The sequence below is a fragment of the Ciconia boyciana genome, chromosome 17 (genome assembly GCF_034638445.1).
Source record: "Ciconia boyciana chromosome 17, ASM3463844v1, whole genome shotgun sequence".
In the NCBI taxonomy this organism is placed as follows: Eukaryota; Metazoa; Chordata; class Aves; order Ciconiiformes; family Ciconiidae; genus Ciconia; species Ciconia boyciana.
Window position 1 is genome coordinate 220504 of NC_132950.1, and position 25019 is coordinate 245522.

Sequence of the window (25019 nt, forward strand, 5' to 3'; positions counted from 1 at the left end):
CCACTCCACACCACCTCCCTGCATGGGGAACCTCACCCCCGCACCCCACTGCCTGTGCGTGCCCATGCCAACAGGGAGATGCTGGGGAGGGGAGGAGCAGTGCAGGGAAAGGCACATATGAAACAAGCGGATCATATGAAACAAGCGGAGTCACAAGCGGATCCATCTGACAAGCTGCAGGTTCCCTCTCCCTGTGCTAGGGGAGCAGAGATGATGCCAACGGTGATTACTCCAAATGCTTGTCTCCATGCCAACAGCCATTAAAAAGTTGCTTTTGAAAAGCTAATATAGTCTACTATCTCATGTCCCCAACCAACAGAAGGATAATTTGCCATTGCTTTTCTGAGGACCGGACTCCTGTCTCCACACTGCCTGTGGGGCAAGAGTCCAGCCCAGCCCCGTAGGAGTGGGGGATGTCAGTGAACAAGGGAGATGACATTAGGAGGGAAGGGAAACTGTGCTATGACTTGCAGAGGTTGAGGTAGGGTACACAGAAAGGCATCTGACTGTTGTGGAAAAAAGGGAAGAGCTGTGCCCTGTGCACGAGGAGTCTCTTCCCAGGCTGCAGTTTTGGCCAGCCCGGGTTGGTAGGGCCCGCCGCATCCACACCACGCAGCTGTTTTGCACACCTCGCACTGTCTCGGCGTGTTTCTGCTCAGCCCAGGGTGCCCAGCAAGGCCAGGAGCCCCAGGAAGGTGGGGATGACACAGGCTGGTGTCATGGTATCACACCTCAGCTCTCCTCTCACGGGGTGAAGGGCTGCAGGGGTGCACAAGGGAGCAGAGCAGCTTTTGTGCTGGTAGTGAGGGGCAAGGGGCACAGGTGGGTGCAAAGAGAAAGCAGGGCCAAAACTACATCCAGGATTAAACTACAGAAAGGAATAAACACACAGATCTATATGCCTGGAGGTCTGTGTGTGATATGCACACAAAGAAGAAAAAGTCAAAATGGGAGAGGAGAGGGGAAAGGATGGAGAAGGAGAGCTGACCAAGGGGAAGAGGGAGGAAATCCAGCCCTTGCAAGCACAATTGCGGTGGAAAATGTTGGACACTGCAAGCAAAGCATTGAGAAGCAAGCTGGGCTCGGTGTTTCCAGCAGCAGCGGGAAAAGTGGGCGTTCACTTGGGTCTACAGCTTGTCTGATCTCTCAGACTCCTGATGCCATCTCCAGAGCTGTAAGAGAGCATCACAGTGCACACAAGGAGACTAGCAGCAGAAAACAAGGTATCACAGGCACTGGCAAGCGTGGGACAGGAACCCCCCAGAGAAACAATAACCACCTGGCAGGAATCACACGCTCCCTCCTCCTCACGCCTCCAACAGCCGCCTGACAACAGACTTTGCTCAGCTCATGCACAAGCTGCCACCGTCAATTGCTCTGTACAAGAAAATTTGCTACAGAAAAAAAAAGCCCCAAACATCTGGAAGGGATGATCTGTAGTCTCTATCTTCACATAAAGAATAGGTTGAACAAATATCTCTTGGGCTTTGATTAAGTCAAGGTGATGTTGCCTGAAGGAAAGCAACGGACTAGATCTTGATATCCAGCTTGACCTTTCTGGTTTTCCAAGGCCTGATTAAGTCACAGAAAATCCACCTTTCCCACCTGCCCACAGGGCTGATCCTCTCATTCTCAGATCTGGAAAGCTTGAAACAACTCAGAATCGCACCCCTCCAAGATAATTTTCTCTTTCACACATTGCAAAAATTCTCCCAACTGTTTTGAAAGTCAGATTATTTTTTTTAAGAACTTGTGAATAAATTATAGAGAATTATGATTCTACCAGTCCTTTCTGATTTTTTGCGTTACTCCAGAAAAGGATCTTGACAGACAAGAGAGAAAGGGAAGTACCTCCGTTCATCAATGACACTGACAGCGAGATCAAGTGCACCCTCAGCAAGTTTGAGATGACACCAAGCTGAGTGGTGCAGCTGACACGCCAGAAGGATGGGATGTCATCCAGAGGGACCTGGACAAGCTGGAGAAGTGGGCCTGTGTGAACCTCATGAGGTTCAACAAGGCCAAGCGCAGGGTCCTACACCTGGGTCGGGGCAATCCTCTGTTTCAATACAGGCTGGGGGATGAAGGGATTGAGAGCAGCCCTGCAGAAAAGGACTTGGGGGTACTGATGGACAAAAAGCTGGACATGAGCCAACAATGTGTGCTCGCAGCCCAGAAGGCCAACCGTACCCTGGGCTGCATCCAAAGCAGCGTGGCCAGCAGGTCGAGGGAGGGGATTCTGCCCCTCTGCTCCGCTCTGGTGAGACCCCCCCTGCAGTGCTGCGTCCAGCTCTGGAGTCCTCCGCACAAGAAGGACATGGAGCTGTTGGAGCGGGTCCAGAGGTGGGCCATGAAAATGATGCGAGGGCTGGAGCACCTCTCCTGCGAGGACAGGCAGAGAGAGTTGGGGTTGTTCAGCCTGGAGAAGAGAAGGCTGCGGGGAGACCTTATAGCAGCCTTCCAGTACTTACAGGAGGCCTATAGGAAAAAGACGGGGACAGACTTTTTAGCAAGGCCTGTTGTGACAGGACAAGGAGCAATGGTTTTAAACTAAGGGAGGGCAGATTTAGACTGGATTTAAGAAAGAAATTTTTTTACACGGAGGGTGGTGAGGCATTGGCACAGGTTGCCCAGAGAGGTAGTGGGAGGCCCCATCCCTGGAAACGTTCAAGGTCAGGTTGGACGGGGCTCTGAGCAACCTGATCTAGTTACAGATGTCCCTGCACACAGCAGGGGGGGTGGACTAGATGACCTGTAAAGGTCCCTTCCAATCCAAAGCATTCTATGATTCTGTGATTCTACACGGCACTACTTTAACCAAAGCAATGATTTCAATGCAGGAAAAAGGGCACACAGACACTTATTTTTTGACTGATCCAATGAAGTGTGATTTTGCTCGGGTCAGCTGTACCCTGCCTTGAAAAATTGACATTAGCTTTAGAGGACACAGGCTGCACCTTGAGAAAACAATAAGTGTAATAAAAATGCAGCTGGGGGTGAAAGGCAAAGCAGCCCACTCCTTCACTTCCCTGCCAGGAGAGGGCCTGCAGGGAGCTTTCCTCTGATACTCCAACCCAGTGGCTAAAATTAAAATATATTGAGCCAACAAGCAGCCTCCGGTAGCTGTTTAATAATGACCACTTAAACCGCACAGTGTAGATAAAATACGCCTCTCCCTGCACACGCACCATGCAGTGACAAGACAAATCTCTGTAGGACACACGCCTGCTGCACCTCCTTCTCCCCAGAGCTGGCAGCTGTGCTTCGCACGCAGCCCAACATCCGTCCCAAACACACCTCCTGGCTGCACATCCGCCGGCTGCCAGGACAGCAGTATGGAAGGCGGGCAGCACAGCCCACCCTCCCAGGCCAGAATATCCCCTGCAGTCACAGCGCTGTGTCCCTGGTCCATCACAAGCACTGGGATGGGACCAAGCCAAAGGGGTGTTTGAGGTTTGCTGGCAAGGCTCTAGTTTGAAGTTATCACAGCCCAAATCTTCCTCAGTTGCGAGCAGAACCCATTCCTGGGGTCTGACTTCTTTGGTGGAAAGCTGTTCCCCCAGTCACATGAATGACTCATTTCTAGGGTTTTTTTTCTGCTACATTTACACTGGAATTTCTAACGGATGCTGATTTGCATCATGCAAGCCCTGCCAACTGCCCACAGCCTTTTCGTCCACCAAGCCAACATTTCTGCAATTACCCTTTGTTTGCATAGTTTATTTAATGAGACACCCGGAAGGCCCTTAGGGACTTTCAGCTGGCTCCTGCCCCCATCCAGACCACATCACTGGTAAGACTGAAGGATTCAGCCTCAGACAGATGCCCATTCAGCTGGAAGTTCAGCTGGCACTCAAAAAAACATCACAGCTCCACTCTGCCCTGAAGGAAGAAGCGGACAAAGCTCAAGAGAAACCAGCTACGTTTCTGCAGCTGATGTAGCCAGAGCTGGGGGGCTGCTGGCCATGCATCAAGGGACAGCACAGACCTCCGAGTCTCACTGCTAGACCCACTCTGGTCCCCCCAGGAGTCTGCAGCACTGCCTAGCCTGCGCCTGCTGCGGGCTCCTCCTGACTTCCAGCCTCCCTCCATCTTCTGCTCACGGCATCCCCCAGCCTGCCAGGCTCCCCTGTCCCAAGCTCTGGTGCACCCACAACAGTCCCTTCCTCTCCCTTCTCCTGCTGAGTTTCACTGCAAAGGCACCCCTCCAGTGCAAACTGTAGGGAAACTTCCATACAGGGGAAATCCGCACAGCTCCAGGGAGACCACTGGCCTCCCCTTCTGTCTGCCCCCATGGGCCATCTCCTCTTTCATCTGTGCATACCTGGTGGATGCACGACCCCCATTCCAGCTGTCTGGGCTCCTTGGAAAGCTCAGAGCACAAGCCCTGCACCAAATGCCAGTTCTGACTAAAAGATCAGTGACATTTTCATACATGTAGATGTATATGGAAATTTGCTAGTTTAATTTATAAAAGGGCATATTCAAAGAACATTCGCTGAAGGCTTTCTCCAAAACATCTTTTATGAGCACCATTTTGTTCTGCCCGGCCAAGGAGGCTGCAAGCACGGAGGTGAAAAACTGCTAACAATGTCTTATTTTGGAAGAATTGCTTCTTTGGTTATAATAATTTTTTATTTTTAAATTTTGCTCTCTTGAGCTTCTGTAAGATTTTACACTATTCAGAGTTTCAACTAGCAAAACTTGTATCATTATGTAAACCTTACTGCATCTCTGTGTAAACTTAAAAAAAAAAAAAAAAAAAGCAGCAGCTGGGTAAAAACTGGGTACACACATGCTTCCCCAGGAAGCAACGCAGTGTACTGCAATCAGAGATGGAACAATGAACCATAGCTCAAATGAACAGCTTGAACAGTTCAAAGTTCAGCTGCTGTGCAAATGTTATAATCTGCTCTCATTGTCTGCAAACCGTCCAGCCCCAGCCAAAGTTCTGCTATGAACTAAGGGGAATGCGTGTTTTCAGTTGTGTTCTTGAACAAAGAATCCTCCTGCTCATCACTGCGGAGCCGGAAATGTTATGGGCACATAGAAGGAAATACAGAATGTAGCCCTTTTCTCCAGTTCTCAATCTGTCAAACGTCATTTCTTTGCTTTGATTTCATATATTACATGTGGCAGAGAGCTCTCCCTCTAGGAATGAATCAATCTTAAGGCACAGGTGGACAGATTCATTTTACTATTGACTGACATATAGCTACAAATGCTAACAACGATTATCAGCACTTCTCAAGAAGTTATCTATTCATTTCATTAAATCTCAAACAGCATTCATGACTTGACCTTCAACATCACCCTCTTCTTTAAGAAGAAAACTAAATTTACTAAGTCATGTAGACTTGAAATTTTTCATTTACTATTCAATTCCTGAAAAGGTGTTAAAGGTCCCATGTCAGTATTTTAGTGTGCTCGAAATGTGAACAATTGGCTGTATTGTTAGGGCCTGGTAACAAAATGCCTTGAAAAAATGGGGCTCCTTCCACTTGTGGAAATGCAAAGATTCTGGGTCTGGATGTGTTACAGATTCCTTCCCCCATCCAGGGAAAACAACAAAGGAAGGGCTTCAAAAGTTTCCAGGCACCAGCACTGTGACTCCTGCTGAAGAACAGGAGCTTGTGTCGGAGAGAAGATGCTGAGAGCTCCCAGGCAGTGGAGGTGGTCAATCATGGTTCCTGCGACTGGTGCACAGTGGAGGCAGAGGTGCCGATGAGGTCTTGAGGAAGGCTCTCACGTGCTTCCTGCATCCGGTGCCGTGCCCTCTGGAAAGCCTCTACAACACAGTGGGTGACAGCAAGCCAGAATGTATCAGACAGCCTCAGGGAGGGGAGGGAGGAGTCTGCCCAGTGAACATCACCTTGATTCCTATTACTACATTCCACCAACAAAGCACCTGGTCCTTGCTGCTCTCTTCACTTATTTCTAGCACTGTCTTTGCTCTGTGCGTAATGGAATCAGAGACAGAGCCTGTGCATCAGTGCCACGAGCTATGCTCAGTGCCAGGCAAGACTGGGCAGCCCAGCCTAGGCTTTATCTTCACAGAGTGGTTATCCCTCCTGCCTGCTGAGAGGTGATGGCTCCTGAAGTTTCCAGCTCAGATCAGACCATTTAACCTCTGCTATGGACTCGGAGAGCTCATGGGGGCGCAATTATCCCCACAGTAATGGATTCTCCTGAAATATCCTGCCCACTCTGTAAAAAGGGGGCAAAAATGAGCCAAAAGCTTGCCAGGGAGAATGACACTGAAAGCCCTACCCAAAACGTTGTAGACAGAGCTCTGCTGGCTGAAGCCTCCAAGCCGGTCCAGTACACTCTGCATGCGCTGCCTCAGAGCACTGGTTTCCAGAAAGGCTCTGCACATAAGTACAGTAGGAGGTCAGGGCTGCCAAAACACAGCACACGACAAGATGGAGCTCGTACTCACTTCACTGAACTTACTTAGACTGCTGCAGGCAGTAAAGCCGGAATGTGACGCTCCCTGTTGTCTCTGTGCGAAAACCAAACCGGCTCAGACGCTCTCCCTGCAAAGACAGCATGAGTTAGAGTAACCACAGCCTGCCACCTGCTGCAGCAGGCTGACCCTAGTGAAAACAAGCATGCCTCACCAGCAGCATGTACTCCTGTGGGCACAGAGTCTCTCCCTTCCCCACTGCACACAGAAAGCGAGGTCAGAAAGAAGGGCAGATGGTTCCAGGCTGTGCTGAGGGCAGGACCTAAACACTAGCAAGCTGATAGTGCAGTGCTGGAGGAAGGTTTCAACAACTGCATCCAGGGCTCGTTCCCACACAAAGCTGCTACTCAGATCAACTTGCTCATTACACCAGCAAGCACCTCTGCAGCTTTCTTAAGGACATGAAATTTCTGCCTGCCTCACACCCATCGGCTTCTTGCTTTGGGAAACTGTTCCAGGTGCAGTACAGCCCAGATTCCTTACTAAAACACAAGAAGTCTATAGCTGGTAACAAATGCTGACCTGACAGACACTTTCTGGACAGGGCCAGTGCAGGCGGGGTCCCCGTGCGGGCTGCCGCTTCTCTCCGCTGCACCCACCTCTCTACACTGCACACCTCAGAAGGCAGAGAGCTCTGCCTCAGCGTTTGCCCATTCCTCTGTTCATGATCACAAACCTCACAGAGGAGACACTTCTTTAGTCAAAGGGACAGGACCACCAGCTCATCCTTGTTCAAATCTGGTCCAGGCTGTCCACAGACATCTGAAGCCGAGAGCATAATCTACAATCTCCCAGCAAGAGCAATGCCCTGCAGCTGAGCCCACCTTGAAGGTTGATGGTATCCTGACGTAGGTTATGTCCTCCAGCTCAGGAGACCCACCAATGAAAAATCTCCTCAGCTCAGCGACTGTCCCCAGCTCCACAGGGCGCCAGGTAGGGATGGTGAGCATGTGGAGACCTGACCCAGGACAACAGGACAGCTTAGCAGCTATGACCAACAATCCATTCAGTCACAGAGGACAGTATGGTAGATGGATACCTGCTGACCCAAACCACAGTAGGCTGGAAATGGAAACACTGCACGGTACCTCTATAACATTTTCCCAATGAGTCAGCCCCATACAGTCTCACAGCCAGAGCTGAAAGTGCCCCCTGCCGATGAGGAGCATCTCCTTACTACACGTGGGTGTCAGAATGCTTGTGACCCTCAGATTCCATGTGGGACAGAGAGGGCTACTGCTATTGTAAAGATGAATATGCAGCATCACCCCAGAGCTTTATCACACAAGATTTTGTAACGGAACTACTGAAGGAGCAAGGACAGCAACACATGATGCGTCTCAACAACAAGGCAGAATGGTACAGGATGCATCAAATCCTTCTTCACTGCCCCACAGCTAACTATCCCCTTCAGTATGCAAAGGCAAAGCCTCCCCAGGGCTAGCTGAATCTATTCCCAAGAGAACCACTCAACTCATTCTCCCAGATAATTAACATAATGCCCCAAGTATGTTTTACCTGGAGATGCTGGCAGCACCAAAGAACCATATCCTTCAACGCGATACCTCTGCCAGAAATCCAGGGACAGGACCTCAAAGTAGAGAACAGGCCACTGAGGCAGACTGTCTGCAAGAAAGCGGAGCAGATCACAGCTTTGTGAGGGAGACTATCACAGAGAAAAAAAAATGCTAAATGCCCAACTCCACTAGTAGGAAGTCCTTCTGTATTTCTTCTACAATGACTAACCTACATGTATGGGTGATTATAACCCTCAGATTTGAGGATGAAAACAGAATTATTGATAAGAAGTTAAAAATTTGGGAAAATTCTTTGCTTTGAGAGCAAGTTCAAACTGGTTCCTCAATTATCTTTGAGCAGACAAGACAATCTTTTGTGAATGATGTGATGCCAAACAGGGGAACCTTTTAATCTCTGACCTTTCCCACCGTTATTGGGGGATTATTAACTTGGATTGTCCTACAGGTCTCCAAGCATTTCTTTTTTCCACAGTGAAACAAACTCATCATGTTTATTCTAGGCTGAAAATTCATTAGCGCTGGTTGAATACTCAAATCCAATGCATACATTGGATCCAAGTGGCAAGGCATGCCGCAAAGCTGTCCCTAGCAATTGCAATCCAAAGAACAATGGGGTTGGTGAGGAAGCAGCAGTAGCATAGTGAAGCAGCAGGAATAGGCAGCAGAGAAGCCCGGCTTAAAATAGAGCTGGACATTTCAAAGTAACATAAACTATACAGATTATACAGGTCACTGAGTGTGTCTACAAACCTAAGACTCAGCACAGAGTTTTAGTTGTGTACAAAAAAGCTGCCTGTTTCTTCTGCTGCAGAGTCCCAGGGCTCTATGCAGTACACCAGGCATGGCAACACTGACCAGCATGCCAGGCATTTTGAGACAGACAAGCTAACATCCAAGTAGTTTTGCAACTGGATAAAGCTGACTACAGCCTGGAAGCAGAGCAACATCAATGAATCCATACAAATGTTAACGCATTGCTGGGCAGGGCAAATATAGTATGTGTCCAGAGGTGGTGTGGTGACAGGGTGAACTTTTGCTGAATGAGCAACATTTCCCTTTGTTTAAATCTGTCCTTTCATCTTGGTGAGGGGCTAACAACATGCCAGACAGCTTGACGTCTACACTGTGATCAAAAGATTTCAGAGTTTCACATTTCAGAGCAACAAGAAAACACACCTTCTGGTTCATCTCCTTGGGTGAAAAACATCTCCAAAGTGAAGGGGTAGCAGAAGTATGCCACGTTATCCTAGAAAAGGAACAGGACAGAGATCAGATTCCCGGACAAGAGAATTCATCACTAGCATTGCCGGGAGCACAGAGAGCAGGGAGAAAAGAACTAATGGTGGAAAAGAGGTAATGATGCCCAAACAAGATCAATCATATCACACTAACAAACACCTGACTGCATGATGGACTTGCATACACTCCCAAGTGCCACGTTGATGGAACAGGCTGTTAAAAATAAGGAAAAAGGGGAAAGAGTAACACACCTCAAATGACAATTCAGCCAGTTGCGTAACTACTACACCGCCACAATCTTTACAGGACCCAACCAAATACCTCAAACCATGGTATTACTGAAAAGTTGTATGATAATTATTTTTGTAATATGCAAACTAGCTCACATAAAAGACATTAAAAAGTTGGTAAAATTCAAATTTTGTAAGAGAGGAGCTGGAGACAGCAATGGAACCAACTTCCCAGATAGGAAGAGGGGTTCATTTTGAGAAATCAATTTAGAGACTGTGTGCATTCCTGCCCCAGGCAAACCAGAACAATGCTTTGTTAACTCTGAGCATTTGAGAACACAAAAATCAAAGCTCCAAAGGCAATCAATCAGCCAGAAGGAAGAAAAAAAGCAAGGTTCCAGAAACTGCTTTGAAGAAGTTTTATTTGGTCTAGTTTTATTTGGACACAGTGGCACCCTGAAAAATGACAAGTATAACTAGAACGAGGAGAATCCCAAACATGCTCTGCCCTTGAAAGGAGCTCTCAAGTCAGATAAATTCACCTTTGCTGAATATATCTGTAACTTGTTACACATGTTCCACTTCAGAGAATGCCTGTTCAAACTGCTCTGTAGGTCTGAAAGCATCCTTACCCAGCCCACTGTCTTGGTGGCACAGGTCTGTGTCACTCCTGATAGCTGCTGGAACGCAGCGCTCGACCACTCTGGGAGAAGAGGAGAAAGTGAGCACAGTGGTGAATGCTTTGGGTGAGAGGGAGGACTTACAAACCAGAGCAGCTCAAAGGACAATGTCAGTCCCGGATGACTGGGATAACAGATAACATTACCCCACTGAATTTCCCTAGGTGTGTCCCACCCCTTCTTGTTCCAGCCAATGGCTGCTCCCCAGAACGTCCTGAACTGTCGATGAAATGCACCGACTCCATCTTATCAGAAAAGTAGAACCTTATCTAAATGTACTGAGTAGCAAAAATGGTACCTCTTCGGACAAACATCAGGGTATAACCAGAGAGGGGAGCCAGAGCCATAGCTTCAGGGGAAATAAACATGCAGCAGGATGTGCATGTTAGTGCTGGGAACCTTATTTATCAGTCAAAATTTAATATGATAGTGTCAGCACAAACCATAAGAACATGATGGTGAGTACTGAAATCAGACAAGGTCACTGCTGAGATGGAGAAGACAAGAAGGCTATTTTCCACAGTGTAAGGAATGACTGCCACCATCAGTCTACCCATTGGGACACCACCACCACTGGCTGAGAAGCCAATGGACCTCTATGTCCCCGCCTGATTTGGAAGAGATGAGAGGGGAAGATGCTACTTTCTCCCAGACGTTAGTTTAGTCCAAACAACTGAGTTCTGCAATTTTAGCTCTGAAGATCTCTGACTAGATGCCAGCCCTGACATTAACTTTTACTGACTTTCAGCAGAGTTGATCTGATGGACCAGCCAAAGCACGCTTAATTCCTTAAACTGCTGTGATGTGCCTGGAAACGTGAATACTTACGGTTAGGCAGCTCCAGGAAGAAATGGACATAGAGGTTGTCATACTCATAGCCTTGAGCTGAAACTGAGAAGAAGAGAGAATGGACTTCAGCTGCTCACTTCCACACAAACTCCTTCAGTACTCACTGTAGACTTTTGGGAGACCCAGCACCAATAACCTCAGGGACAACCAGTTACTGCTGGAAGCTGGGAAAAGCCAGGGTCTTCAAAAGTAACAGAATATGACCCTCAGAGAAGATTCCTTCTCTAGACTAACCCTGTCCTCATATCTCTAAGGAGATTAGGGTGATCACACATTTAATTGTGTTCTTTGATGTAATCTCTATTAACTTCCCAATCTGCTCTCCTTTTTTCAGATCTGTATGTTTTCCTAGAATAGCTGCAGTATTTGTAACCTCCAATCTGTAAGTGCCACTCAAGGGATTAGTCCACAAAAACAGGGGAGGAGGAGGAAGTTAAGGATTCTAGGGAGAGAATCACCTACTCTGGACTGACCTTTGATCCAAGAATCCTTGGACCCTTCATAGCCTCAGCCATCCCAGCAGACCCAGATTTGCCCCTATAGTTACTGTTTATAATAAGGACTCACCTATTTCTCCATTCACAAAAAGCCGTAGCGTACCAGGCAGAGTCTGTAAGAACGAGCAGATAAACAAGGTAAGGAGCTCAATCACCACTGGTGGAACCTCATGCAATCCCCTCCCAACAGGGTCTCACACAGATATGTCACAGATTTTGTACATGAATGATTCACTCTGCTGGCCAGGTAGGTGTCATGACTTCTCATATAACTTTCCAGAAATGAACAGTCCCTCTGGAGAGAGGCTCTCTAGAGACACCAAATTCCTAGACTGCAGGAGTTTACTATTCTGTAAATCGATCTCTTACAGACTTCAAGATGGATATAAAATGTAGTGAGAAATTACTTCCACAAATCATAGTCCTGTCTCTCCTGTAGTGTTCCTGGACTTGCCCAAGCTGGGGAGAGCAGGGGGAAGCACAGGACAAGCCGAGACACTCTACTGAAGTACAAGAAAGTACAATGACTTTCACGCTTTGGCAAACAAGATTTGAGCAAAAAAGATTGCAGTGTGGGTAATTCAGTGAGAAGGGAAACTGTGCATGAGTTTGGGCATGGGAGGGGCTGTTTACTTGAACAAAGTGGCACACAGATGTGCTTGACATTCAAGAAGTTAACAGCAATCACTATCCCAAAAGATATAAACCCTCCTTTCTTCTTAAAGTATAGTCAAAGGCCTTCAGACAATGCACGCAGTCTCACAGAGACTGCAGTGTTCAGCACGCTCTGCTGCTGGTCCAACAGATGCAGGATGGATCTCTGCAGGCCCCATATCCATTGCAACCTGTCCCTTTTGACCCAATTTTCTGTTGGCAGCCACAAGGTAAAAGCTGCCAACACACCCCCAGAATAAAACAGTCTTTGGAGACTGTGGTACAAACAGCAGCCATGATAACCAGGCCAACAGTCTCCAAAAGCAGCAGGGCCCCAGGTCCCTGCCGAGTGCCACTGGTACTCACCATTTCAAATTCTGAGCCTACGAGACCACTGAGGCATTCCTTGTGCCGACTGTACAGCTGAAAACACAGAACAAGGAGATTAGAAAAAGTGTCTTTTTGATCATCTGTGTTTTTACTTATTGCTAAAATTGTAATGGATATAACTTAAAACCAATTTAAATTGTTGACAGGCTTAGCACACAGGGTTTTTTAAATTGTTACAGCACATATAGAGAATATAAGAATCTAATAGAACAAAGATGCATAAGTGCTAACACTGCATGGAATTTCAACTTCAGAGACCCCGTCAAGGGCCAGTCTAAGGGAAAAAGAAGCTCTGAAGAATCAGATCTTAAACGACATGTTAAAAACACAGGCATAAACTATTCCAACGAAATCAACAGATGGGAGGTCAGTGTAGCAAAATCATTATTTCCTTATTGACCACAAAACCAGTAAGGAAACGTACAAATGAAAAACTAAAACATTAAATACCTTTATAAACTGCCACAGCCAAAAAGGCAATTCAGAAAGATCAAGACATAAAATGAGATCCAAATATCCTGGAACATTACGGGTAACAAGAAATCATTCAATAAGTATACAAGCAGCAAGAGGAAGACCAAGGAAAGGGTTTGCCCACTGCTCAAAAGGGAAGGAAAACCATTGGCAGGTGACATTAGGAAGGCACGAATTTAGATGGTTTCTTGTATCAGTTCTCACTACATAGCTCACTGCAGTCAGAGGCCGACACACCTAATACCGGACAAGGCCTCCACCTAGAGTAAGGAATGAAGCGGTCAGGGAGTATTTGTTGGGAGTTCTCAAACTGCTGGACATGATTAGACTCACTGCCAGTGACATTCATTTTGTCAACTTTAGGTGTCTACAGCACTAACAGTTACATCTACATGAGGGTCTGAGCTCCCTCTGTCAAATCAAGAGAACTAGTCAATATGATCAGTGGAGGCCAGTGCTTACATCTCTGAACACACACTGCTCGCGTTCCTCCTCCTCTGGCTGCACTTGGACAGACGCATTCTCAATGGTGTATTTCCACACCTCTCGCTTCTCTCCACGCAGCTCGATCCTGCAGAGCCCCAAAACACACAGGCAAAGCTGCCCCATTATGCAGAGAATATGCACAGGCAGCAACAGCATCAACTGTGCCATCCTGACACAGCAGTCCCCCCTCCACCAGGCCTGTGCAGTAACATAAGGGTGCTAACGGCCCTCTCCTCACTCCCAAGTGCCTGCCAGCATCAATGACTCAAAAAGGGAGACTCGCTTGTGTCCAGCGTAGGCATAACCTGTATCCCTAGGGACTGGCACCAAAGCCCCACACATCACACATGCAGTGACACCAAGCACAAGTACGCAATAATCGTGTCTTAGAAATCTCTGGAATAAAACTAAAAAATATCCTTCAATTTAAGTCCTGATCCACTGCCTGAAGGGTGGCCAGGAAACAGCCATTTCAGCCCTCTGTATCAGTCCCACGAGAGGTACCAGCCCTGTCCCACTCACCGGTAGGCTCCTTTGGTGCCAGTAAAGTCAGGCTTCACTGTGATCACCCCATTGCCATCCACCTTGACTGTGCAAAGAACATGTTCATACTCCCTGTGACCAAGCCTAATGGAAGACATCAAGAAACACAGTCTAAATAGAGAACACAGACACTCTCTTGCTCTGGAACAGCAAAGCTGGTAAAGGCACATGGGGGTACAGAAGGGAAAAAACACACCCATACTTTCCTACATTAGTCCTACATAAGAAGCCTTTTGGAGGGATATACTCAGTTATCTCCCAACTGAGGAAAGAGGTGGAAAGAAACAGCAGCCCAAGTTACTGAGTTCTTGGAATTCTCTCCCCTTAACTAATAAAAGAAACACGAGATTTGAATAAGGAGGGAAGATGGGTTTCCTTCTTGGAAATTAAGATCACTTCAGGATTTTACTTACTTCCCATAAGGTCCCAAGTCCCCCATGATGTACATGGTCTGGACAGGAGTGTTAATCACATGATTATTCTTTACAAATTCTTCTGAAGGTTCCCAGGTGATGATTTTCGACTTCAGAGAACTTGCTTCTCTGTCAACAACAGAACAGCACAAGTCACAGCTCACGTCAGCAACCTGGCACAGGCAGCACCGAACCCCTCATGACAAGGAGTCAAACTGCCAGATTCCAAGTGCGACACAGCTCAAGCTACCAATTTCCACAGACCAGACTGCTCTGCAGCTGGGGCACCAGCACCAAGAAACCTGTATTAGCAAGCTCTGAGCCCCAGTTTGCACTCACATTGGCCTACGGTCTTGTCTTCTCCTCCTCACATTGGCCATCCTCTCTGCCAGGTACGATGGCACCTCATGATCCGAGTCAGTTACCTTCTGGCAGTGCTGGAAAAGAGAAACAGAGGGAACTAGCTTAACTGTAACAGGACAACTTTCCCAAACACAGCTCTGCTCTTGGAGAACAGGTATGTATGTACCCATATGCAAGGACAAACTGCTAAAAGACAGTGATTTCAGAGATTTCATTTGCTGCTCTTGTGGCAAAGTACAGGCAAACTCCACCCAACAAGTTACCTACAGAGCAACCTACAGAGTTACCTACAGTTACTATAAAGCCATGTCCCTCCAAGCTGCCCCTGACCATCGTTCTGAAACAGGAAGATCTCATCCCAGGTCTGGGGCACCAGCTGAAGCTGCTCTGCAGAAGCAGTATGTTCTCCTGCATACAGGATATCCGGCTTGCTTCTGCATGGCCAAGAACTGACAAATGTTCCCTCTGCAGTAGGCCTGGTGGTTTTGACAGACACTGCTGTATAGATTATGTGTAACTAAGGGCTGATACCTCCTCTAGGTTGGTGAAACGGTCATGATCAGTGTAGGTGAAGATGCGACAGTTCTTCCGACCTCCAGCCTTCTCCAGTTTCAAGACCTCCTCATGGTACTGCCGGTCCAGGGGAGTCTGGCAGGCTGACTCATTTTGGTACAGATCCACCTCAAACTGCGAGTGGCAGGTAAAGCACAAAAGCTGCTTTTCACCAGCATTGTCAGAGCCACAAACACTTTTCAGCTGAGATTTTCAAAGCCACCACACAGAAAGACAAGATCCTTTGGGAATCCCAGCAAACAAAGCGAGCTCCATAGCGCCTCCGACACTGCTCAGGCATGAGGCGGCTGACAGCACCCACCGATGCCCACCTGGAGGGGCTCGGGCACAGCAGCTCACCCTGAAGCAGGAGACCCAGGGAGCGCGGCAGGGGGGGCCGTCGGGCTGCACAACGAGGAGAAACTCCCCCAAGCCCCTCCCGGCCCACCCCCCGCTCCCCCGCGGCCCGCCGCCGCACACCCACCTGGCTGAAGAGCTTCTCCTGCCACCCCACCTCGGCCTCCTCCTCCTCCTCGTCCGGGGGCCGCGGGGCACGTGCGGGAGAGGGCCCGGACACCTCCGGCGGCGCTGGCCCCGCCCGCCCGCCCCGCCGGGCGCCCCACGTTCCGGTCGCGGTGCGGTCGGCCAGGCCCAGGAGCTCGGGGCCGCGCGGGCCGGCGAGCGGCGGCGGGGCCTGCGGCAGGAGGGGCCCGGCCGACGTGACCCGCTGGATGCGGACCCTGCGGGGAAGGAGAGAGGGAGGGAGCGTCACGGCGGGCCAGGAGCCGGGGCAGGGGGAGGGGCAGGGGCAGGGGCAGGGGCAGGGGCAGGGGCAGGGGCAGGGGCCGGGGACGGCCGCTCACCGGAGGCGCAGGTTGCGCACGGGGTCGCGGGAGCGGTAGACGGCGCCGCCGCCGTCCGCGCTCCACAGCGGCTCCGCCATGGCGCGCGGCGCCGCCGCCTCACCATGGAGACGGGGCGGTGCGGCAGCACAGCGCCCCCCTGCGGCCGGAGGGCGCCCGGCGGCCGCACCCCCCTCCCAGCCGGGGCGGTGGCCGAGCCCGCTCCCCCCCGCCCCCCGGGCGCCCGCGGGGCACGGCGGGCCCCCGGCTCGGCCTCGGGTGGCCCTTTGGCCCCGGTCCCCGCTGCGGCAGCACCGGCTGGGCGCGGGGCCGCGCCCGACCTCTGCGCCAGGGCGGCTCCCGCAGCACGGAGCCCCCCGGCCTCCACGTGAAGGGGGTTCTCTCACATCCCTCCGCGCGAGGCCCCCCCGGAGCAAAGCCCCCCCCATCCCAACAGCCCCGTGGCGATGCTGAGGGTTAGGGACGCGCTCGGTGCCCCCAACAGGCCGCGCACGGGGCACCGGGCCAAAACCTGTGAGGAGCCAACTGCGAACCTGCACCTTTCTCTGGTTTATTGCCTACCCCTTTCCTGATACTTCCCGACGTTTGACTGTTTGGCTGCCAGGGAAGGGACATCTTCATGGAGACCGCTGCCACCCTCACACCAGGGCCTCGCTCCCGAGCGGCAACGAGCCTGTCCCTTCGTGGACGGGCCAGGGCGGCAGCCCCTGTCCCCCACACACCGCACCTCAGCGCCCATTTTGCTGCCAGTCGCCCGGTGCCATCGGTTCTGCTGCATTCTCCGGCCCTTCCCTGCTGTGCCTACGCCCACGAGAGGTCTTGTGAAAACATTCCGGAGATCCACGTACACGGTATGATGCAACCTCTTTGCTCAAAGAGGTGTCCCTGGGGAGCCTGTAGCCTTCCTCCTTGCACGCTGTCTCCTCAGCCAGCATCTTAGCTGGTCCCTTCCCTGGAGCCAGCCCCCAGATGGACTCCATCCCCCCCCAGCAAACTGGTCACCCCGTGGTCCTCTTTGGAGTCACAGCCTCTTTGGAGCTTTGCAACCCAGCTCTGCCAGCTGGGACCCCCCCTCTGAAGAGCTCCCCCGCACAGGTCGCTCCCATCCCGTACCACTGGGATGCTGGGCTGGGAATTGCTTCCCCACTGCTACTTCGGGAATGTTTTGGTGAAGGCAAGTTTAAGTACTGCAGGAGTGCATATTCACTTAAGTGCGCTGCAGTGCTGATGTTAAACTGGCACACTAACAGCCTGAAGTACAAAACCTGGTAGGATTTAGATCTTCCTCCTTCTTAGACCATTAGCTGTGATGGAAATTCCTCAGCGGTCCCTGCAGGTATTGCAAGGCCCTTGCATTTTCATATCTGGTACGCTGGCCACCACAAAACTAGAGATCCCAACATGAGAAAAAGCCATTTATTACAGAAAAGCAGAAAGCTGATACAATCGTACAAGAGTCACAGTGAAACATCTTTTTTTTTTCTGGGCAAATATGACATTATCATGTCACTATTTATTCAGCTTTTTAAAATCTAGTATCAGAACAAGCAATAACAGGAACTACATTAGAAGGCAAACATTGGCAAAGCTCTGGCAACAGTTGGCATCTGAGACAGAAAGAAAAGATGTAATTATGTGGTAGATTCTCAACAGGTTTTTGCACAATCAGAGTTTGAAGAGCCATACTGCTTATGTCAAATTCGACATGACAGTAAGAATCGGGCTGTCAGCATACACACTATATTGCAACAGCTTGTTGACTTCAATACTTAAATAGTCCCAGTTAGAATGAGGAAATCTGGGTGACCCACTGCAGTTTCTAAACAGCTTGAGTGGGTACAAATGTGACCAGCTACCAAAAGAGAGGAGCACAAGGGAGAAGCATCAAGTGAGGGACCTCAACAGGGTGGAGAAATGGGCTGCCAGGAATGTCATGAAGTTCAGCAAGGAGAATTGCAAAGTCCTGCCCCTGGGGAGGAACAACCCCAGGTACCAGTATATGCTGGGGGCCAGCCAGCTGGGAAGCGGATCTGCAGAGAAGGCTGCTGAGGGTCCTGGTGGACACCAAGTTGAACTTGAGCTAGCAATGTGCCCTTGCAGCAAAAAAGACTACTGATGTCCTGGGCTGCATTAGGAGGAGTGTTGCCAGCAGGTTGAGGGAGGTGATCCTTCCCCCTCTACTCAGTACGGGTGAGGTCACACCTGGAGCACTGTGTCTAGTTCTGGGCTTCCCAGTACAAGGGAGACATGGGCATACTGGAGAGAGTACAACAGAGGGCCATGAAGATGATGAAGGGACTGGAGCATCTCACATATGAGGAAAAACTGGGAGAGCTGGGACTGCTCAGCCTGGAGAAGAGAAGGCTCAGGGGGACCTCATCAACATGTATCAATACCTGAAGGGAGGCTGCCAAGTGGACGGAGCCAAGCTCTTTCCAGTGGTCCCCAGTGCAGGGCCAGAGGCAATGAGCACAAACTGAAACACAGGAGGTTCCCTCTGAGCATCAGGAAACAGTTACTGCTTGGATGACTTGAGCCCTGGCAGAGGTTGCCCAAGGAGGTTGTGGAGTTTTCATCCATGGAGATATTAAAAAGCCATCTGGACATGGTCCTGGGCAGCCTAGGTGTCCCTGCTTGAGCAGGAGGTTGGACCAGATGACTTCCAGAGGTCCCTTTCCACCTCAACCGTTCCGTGATCCTGTGCTGCCTCCTTCTCCAGGAAGCACGTTCCTGCTACACCTCATGCCAGCACTAGCACTTGGGCCGCTGCATGACAACGTGGAGCTTACCTGGCTGAAGATTAATTTGCCAAAAAGCCCCCAAGTTCCCAACTCTCTACACTGTTGCACACCCGAGCCTGCTTATGAGAGGTTTGGGACTGTACTGCTGGGGACAACTGCCTCCATGGCAGAAACCTGCATTTAAGATGATTCAATGTGACCACAAAACCACAGCCCCAGTCCCAGCAAAGGTGAAGACAGTCACCACCACTCCCAAAAGCAGGCTGTGGCTCTATCTTTTTGGAAGAGAAAAGAGATGAGTTGGCTGAAAATTCACAAAAATCTCCCCCAAAAAACTGAAAGAAGCAGAGTTTTGACCATTTGCACCAGCACCAGCAGGGATGTAAACAAGGATCGCCCCTGTTGCATTTCCTATCAGAGGTTCCACTCTGGTAGTGCTGAAACAAGTCAGAATATGCAATCAGCTTAAAGAGCAGAGGAATTGAAAGTACAAGTCTCCAAACTGTTCCATAATTTATCCAAGTGGTTTGTAATTGTTGACTTCCTTCTGCAATTGCCATTTTCAGCAATTTGTTCTCTCCAGGTGGCAATGTCCTTTAATTAAAATCAATTTTATTACATCCTACAGGCCTACACATGATGAAATATATATGTCAAACTGCATAATTTTTTTTTTTTTTTTGCATAGACTACAGAGAAGGTATCAAAAAAATCTTAAGGCTGCCCTATAGTATCACTGAACAAAAAATGACCAAAGCATTCTAGTGCTGGATAAGAGTAAACTCATGTAAAGACGTGTTTCTTAAGAACGTCTTTTATTTGTGATATAGCAAATGGAGTTTGGTGTTGGCTCTGGATGCCACGCACAGCAAAAGATGGTGAGATATCTCCTCTTGTGCAGGGACAGAGTGGATGCCAAACACAATCCTCCTTTCTAGGCCTGAGAAGCGTCAGATGCTGTCAAGAACAATGACGTTTTCTAAAACACTGTCTGCTGGCCCCAAGACCAACCTCACTCTGTATTTCCTTATTTGTCTTTTTAGCTCAGGTTCCAATATCTGACTGAACACGTGGGCTGCATGCTGTGTGTTGCACAGGATTGCAATATCTTTGACGGGATAGCCTTGCTGCATATAGCTGTTGCATTGCCTGATCACGTACTGTGCCATTTCAGATGTTCCCATATTTGTTTTTATTATGCAGTCACCTGACAAAGAATGGGCACATTCAGCCTGTTTAAACAACTCTTCCAGCACCTCATAGGGCATATCTGTGTTGCGTTCTTGGAGGATCTCCTCCATTAGATTAAACATGACATTGTATATTTGCTTGGCATTATGGACCACTTTGGTCAACCATTCCTGAGAATATAGTTCTGAAAACTTAAGACCACAAGCATTTGGGTGAGTGAACTGGAAGACATCCAGGAAGACCCAGAAAATGCCACTTTTTTTCTTGACTAGCTCCAGGGCACATTGATGCCAGTTTTCTTCAGGACGAAAATTCTGAGCTTCATAAACCACAACATGTTTCACTTCTGGGAAGTTCCCATTTAAGAAGGCAACATGTGTCACAGCACGACAGCTCTCATTTCTAAAAAAAAAAAAAAAACCAAACCGAAACCCAAAAAAACCATAAGGTAAATAAAAAGAAGATGTGACCAGACAAATCTGTATTGACTGCCTCCATTTCTCAGTGGGTTCTTCCTTGGAGGGCTATTGCTGCTTACTGTCTAAAACTGCACAACTTCCTATCTCAGCTGCAGCATGCTATATGATTTTCCCAGTGAAAACATTTATTCCAAGGGATTGGCTGTGTGCAGGCATTGCTGCACAGCCCCCACCAACTGGCTTTGGCTCTACCCTAAGAGGAGACTCAAGCCCACCCTTCCTACATGGAGACGACATGGCAAGGCTCCCCAGGGGTGTCTCTCTGCCCTGCTCTCCCTGGACCAGGGAAAGCAGCACAGTGCCTAAGCTCCCACGGGAACGACAGGTTCCCTTTTCTCCCCAGGGTGAGCAGGGACTGGCAGCACTTCTGCCAGACCATCTGTCTACTGGGGCCAGGACCTGCTGCTTGGGCACTGCCGTGCCTGAGCTAGGCTGCGATTCCCTGATGCAAGGTGCCTTGTCCACCGTGGCAGCCTGCTGACCTCTCCATGCTGACGCAAGTGGAAACACAGCGAGAACAGGACTGGGGAACTGCTGTGCCTGAAATCCTCTACCAAAAGGGCAATTGTTTCTGTTCTCCTTGTATAGATGGCCCAGGTCCAAGGGCCAGTTCCTAGCACAGCTGCACAAGAGCTTGCATCAGGCCCAGCACAGGCAGTGTTGAGGCAGCAACGGAGAAAGGCAGGTGGGTATTTTTGGTGCCGCATCAGCCATAATAGACTGTTAAAGTAAGGCCATCATCTTTTGAAGGTCTAACACAATCCAGCAATCACTAAACGTGGGATTCTCACTGTAGTCAGTGAACGCTGGATCTGGGCCAGAGCTCAGCTCAATAATACTTTCAATACTAACACCTTTCTTGAGATGATTATTGTGTGTTTGTGTCAGCCAAAGTTATATATTTGGCAAACAGATGTAAAATCAGCAGGGCTTGTGCTGTATGTACAGAAGATGGAATGAAAGAAAAAAGGGGAAATACACATTACTGCTTACCCCACAAACTTCTTCAAGGGTTGATTTTCACAAATGTAGAGTATCTCTTCTGCAGAACACTGAAAAATGTTTCTTTTTCTCTCAATGATCTTCAAAGCCACAATTGTTTTCCCTGTTCTAGGAAGACCAAGGACAAACTGCTCCTTGACTTTGCACAGGTTCGTGGAGAGCAGCTTGTACTGTTTGAGAGTGAGAAGGTTGAAAATTTCACAGCCAAGATGGTCACTTAAGTAGGACTTAAAGTGCAGCACAACGATCACAAGTGCACGCAGGAACGCGGGAATGTCCCTGGAGATGAGAATGTAATTCTCTGGGTACAAGCTGGCGTAACCACATGGGTTTTCTTGGTTTTCTTGCTGGGGAACGTCATCCTCTGCAACCTCCATCTGGTTCTTTGTGCCATTCAGGTGCAGTATTTGGGGGACCACACACACTTTTGAAGCATATCCCCCATCATTGACTAGCTTATGCGTTACTGCATAAGCAATTTATCTCGAGTTTTCAGACTCAGCAGGAGAGGCATCCTTGACTGCAGTATACAATACTGGATATGCATTTTCAGCTACTAAGAGAACATCACACACAACATCCTGTTTTTTTGGCAATCCAATGTCAACAGCCCAACTCCTTGAAAATATTGGTACCCCCTTGTTAAGTGGATGGATTTGTTTTTTCATTAAATCCTCTAATCCAGGATACTCTGAGAACAGGTCGGCGCAGATGGTTTCTGGCTTCCATTTGATTTCATTAGAACCCACTAGAAAAAAGAAATAAAAATTTAGAAAAATAAAATACAGCAAATAATTTACTCAACACACCAATTACTGGAGGAATATATTATACCATGAGGTCATCAAAGTAAATGATTTAATGTCAGTAAAAAATTCAGCATTCCCATGATACTTGGTGGTAAGTCTGTAAGGATTTTTTATATGAATAAAAGAGGTATAAACTCCATGCTTCAGGCATGCCTGACTTCTAAATGGAATAAGGAAAAGTCTTTTTGGAAGGATCTGCCTCCTTTCTATCTGCCTTCTCATTACTTAGGTATTCCTCTGAAGGATATGTTGCTGCCACAGTGAGAGACTGGTGGTTGAACCAGATGGAGCAGCCTGCTTGCAGCATCTCCTACACTCCGGACTGGTAAAATGCAATGCATAAAGTAGTAAAAAGACAAGTAAAAAGTAGTAAAAGACACCTAGGAGCATCATCTTGATGTATAGATACACATTCCCATTAAATATAGGGGAATACATGAAGACACCTCTCATCCCAATGCTAAACTTGGTGCTCCTCCAAAATAATGAGTAACAGTAATTTTAAAAAATATTAACACAAATCCTCTCTTACATTTACAGGTTAAAATTACAGCTATGCACATTCATAACACACAGACAAATCTCAAATGCAAGCATACATTTACACTGACTGTCACAGCCTTCCATTTAAAAAACACATTCTCATCAAGAAATAGCAATTGCATATCCTGTACCAGAACACTATTAACCGATCAGTAAATCAATCATCTGAGAGTAATCCTGCAAACAGATGTGAAAAGATAGCAAAATTACAAAAATAATTAGAAAAATTAGCAATTAATACATACATCTATAGATCAGAATTTGGAAAAAAAAAATCCATGGGCTATGTTTAATGAGAAAGTATCTGTTTGCTACTGATTGGAGCAGTTCTGATACTGCACAAGGACCTGGAATTCCGCGTCTCTCCCAAGTATCTCAGAGCTTGACCTAAAGCCACAGCCCTGCTCTGCAGGAACATAAGAGGATTTACATTGCCCGTGGCTACTTCTATTCCCTTGTCTTTCAGGGCTTGGTATGTGGGAGTATCTGTTGCTCAGCAACCATTGCTGCTTTTATAGCTGAAGTGTTTCTGAAATAATCAAAGTCTTCACCTAAAAAATAAAACCAAGGCAAGGTTCTCCACTCCTGCATGGTAAGGGCTGAGCTTTACTTTCCCTTGTGTGTCCCAGCCTGAAGTTCCCCTGTAGCAGTGAGCAGGGTGGCAGAATTAACTTACTGGGTGACATAAATATCTAAGCCAATCAGGCATCCAACACCCAAATACTTGGTGCTTAGCCCTGCAGACCAGCAATACAGCATTGCTAGTACCAAGCCATGGGGAGTGTACTGAGTTTTCAAGGCCTCAGGTTGGAGGCTTGTCTGGTTGCTTTGATTGAATTTTTGTTGACCTGTTCAGAGCTTTGTTTTCCCTTGGTTTACCTGTAATTGCATTTTTTTCTAATAACCAGGTGGTTGTGGATAACAACCATCAATTTATACAGACAGCAGCAACAAGCAGATCTTCTGCACAGGGTGAGATCCTTCTGCCTATAACATGATGATGCAGAGTGCAGAAATACAGGCTGGTAGGACAGCAGAGATCTGGAGATGTGCAATACAGGATGCAGGGCTAAATTCAGGTGTGGGGCAGTAAGAGACAGCACACAGGAGATCCCAAGGCCAGAAATAGCTCTCAGATAGTCAGGTAAAGAAATGCAGCCCCGGAGCCAAACAAAACTGGTTTTAAGGGTAACAGAGAACAAGTATCTAACCCCTGTGAAACACGCCGTGTTTACTAAACTCCAGTGGAGCAGTGAACTTGCAGACCAGTGAAGAAAGAACAAGGTGTAAAAGTGCGTTAGCAAACACACAGCAAGTGACCCCAAGCGGATCCTGGAGTAGGAAAAAGAAACCATCATCAACTACATACTCTGGATGAAAGAACTGGGGATACTGATGACTCGCCCTAACAACCCCCGGCAGATCGGAGCCATCAACAGTAGGATCCTGAGTGGCGGTGGAAGGCTGAGCATAATGCCAGGAACAGGGGTGGATACTAGGAAATGTGCAGGTAACTATTATTATTATTATTATTATTATTATTATTATTATTATTATTCAGAGTGGTATTAATTTATTGTCTTTTTCTTTCTTTATCTGTAATAACTAGATCTTGACTAATAATAATTCCTTGATTAGACTACTTAGATTTCAGTTATGCTAGAAATATGTTATTCTCTCTCTCTCTCTCTCTCTTCTTTGTCCATAAAAAGATTTTTGAGCATAACAGGGGGCAGACAGTGCTCAAACCCCTGGGACACTAGCTATATTCTCAGCAATTGTGTGCATTAGGGATTATGCTTAGTGGCAAAAATGGGAGAAGAGATCGAAACACCTGAAAAATGAGGGAAATCAAGATTCTTGGAGCAGTTGCATCTTTTAAATACCAACAGTTGTGTGCCTAAAATCTTATATTTATATCACATTATCTTCCTAGAAGTTCTGTCAAATACAATCTTAAATTAAAAAAAATATCCAGAATAAACAGCTTACCTGGGTAGAGGCATTTTTGGAGTTC

General features: G+C 48.1%; 2 protein-coding genes across 6 annotated transcripts; both read right to left on the reverse strand.

The window, feature by feature from the left end:
• Window positions 1-4381: 4381 nt before the first annotated feature.
• MKS1 (MKS transition zone complex subunit 1) lies at window positions 4382-16370 on the reverse strand. Of its 5 annotated transcripts, XM_072881984.1 has the most exons (17): window positions 16238-16370; window positions 15859-16114; window positions 15354-15509; window positions 14799-14896; window positions 14460-14588; window positions 14026-14130; window positions 13480-13588; window positions 12520-12576; window positions 11570-11612; window positions 10982-11044; window positions 10106-10176; window positions 9181-9250; window positions 7985-8092; window positions 7291-7424; window positions 6454-6536; window positions 6271-6368; window positions 4395-5788 (listed from the first exon to the last, which is right to left on the reverse strand). In XM_072881984.1, exons 1-17 carry the CDS (start codon window positions 16315-16317, stop codon window positions 5682-5684), a joined length of 1767 nt encoding a protein of 588 aa, XP_072738085.1. In that variant the 5' UTR covers window positions 16318-16370; the 3' UTR covers window positions 4395-5681. The 5 variants fall into 5 exon arrangements, 4 of the variants coding, with proteins under 4 accessions (XP_072738088.1, XP_072738086.1, XP_072738087.1 ...); XM_072881985.1 differs by lacking the exon at window positions 15354-15509 and having other exon boundaries at window positions 4387-5788; XM_072881986.1 differs by lacking the exon at window positions 6271-6368 and having other exon boundaries at window positions 4391-5788.
• A 1293-nt stretch (window positions 16371-17663) lies between these two features.
• LOC140660786 (schlafen family member 11-like) lies at window positions 17664-22215 on the reverse strand. Its single transcript, XM_072881988.1, has 2 exons — window positions 21642-22215; window positions 17664-20571 (listed from the first exon to the last, which is right to left on the reverse strand). Exons 1-2 carry the CDS (start codon window positions 22025-22027, stop codon window positions 19929-19931), a joined length of 1029 nt encoding a protein of 342 aa, XP_072738089.1. The 5' UTR covers window positions 22028-22215; the 3' UTR covers window positions 17664-19928.
• Between the last annotated feature and the right edge of the window lie 2804 nt (window positions 22216-25019).

Coding starts and splice junctions, on each gene's coding strand:
- LOC140660786 (XM_072881988.1), bottom strand. CDS start 22,027: ATGGAGGTTGCAGAGGATGACGTTCCCCAGCAAGAAAACCAAGAAAAC. Junction 20,572..21,641: donor CCCTTGAAGAAGTTTGTGGG/GTAAGCAGTAAT, acceptor TTTTTTTTTTAG/AAATGAGAGCTGTCGTGCTG.
- MKS1 (XM_072881984.1), bottom strand. CDS start 16,317: ATGGCGGAGCCGCTGTGGAGCGCGGACGGCGGCGGCGCCGTCTACCGC. Junction 9,251..10,105: donor CCACCAAGACAGTGGGCTGG/GTAAGGATGCTT, acceptor TTCCTTTTCTAG/GATAACGTGGCATACTTCTG. Junction 7,425..7,984: donor GGTGCTGCCAGCATCTCCAG/GTAAAACATACT, acceptor GTCCTGGGTCAG/GTCTCCACATGCTCACCATC.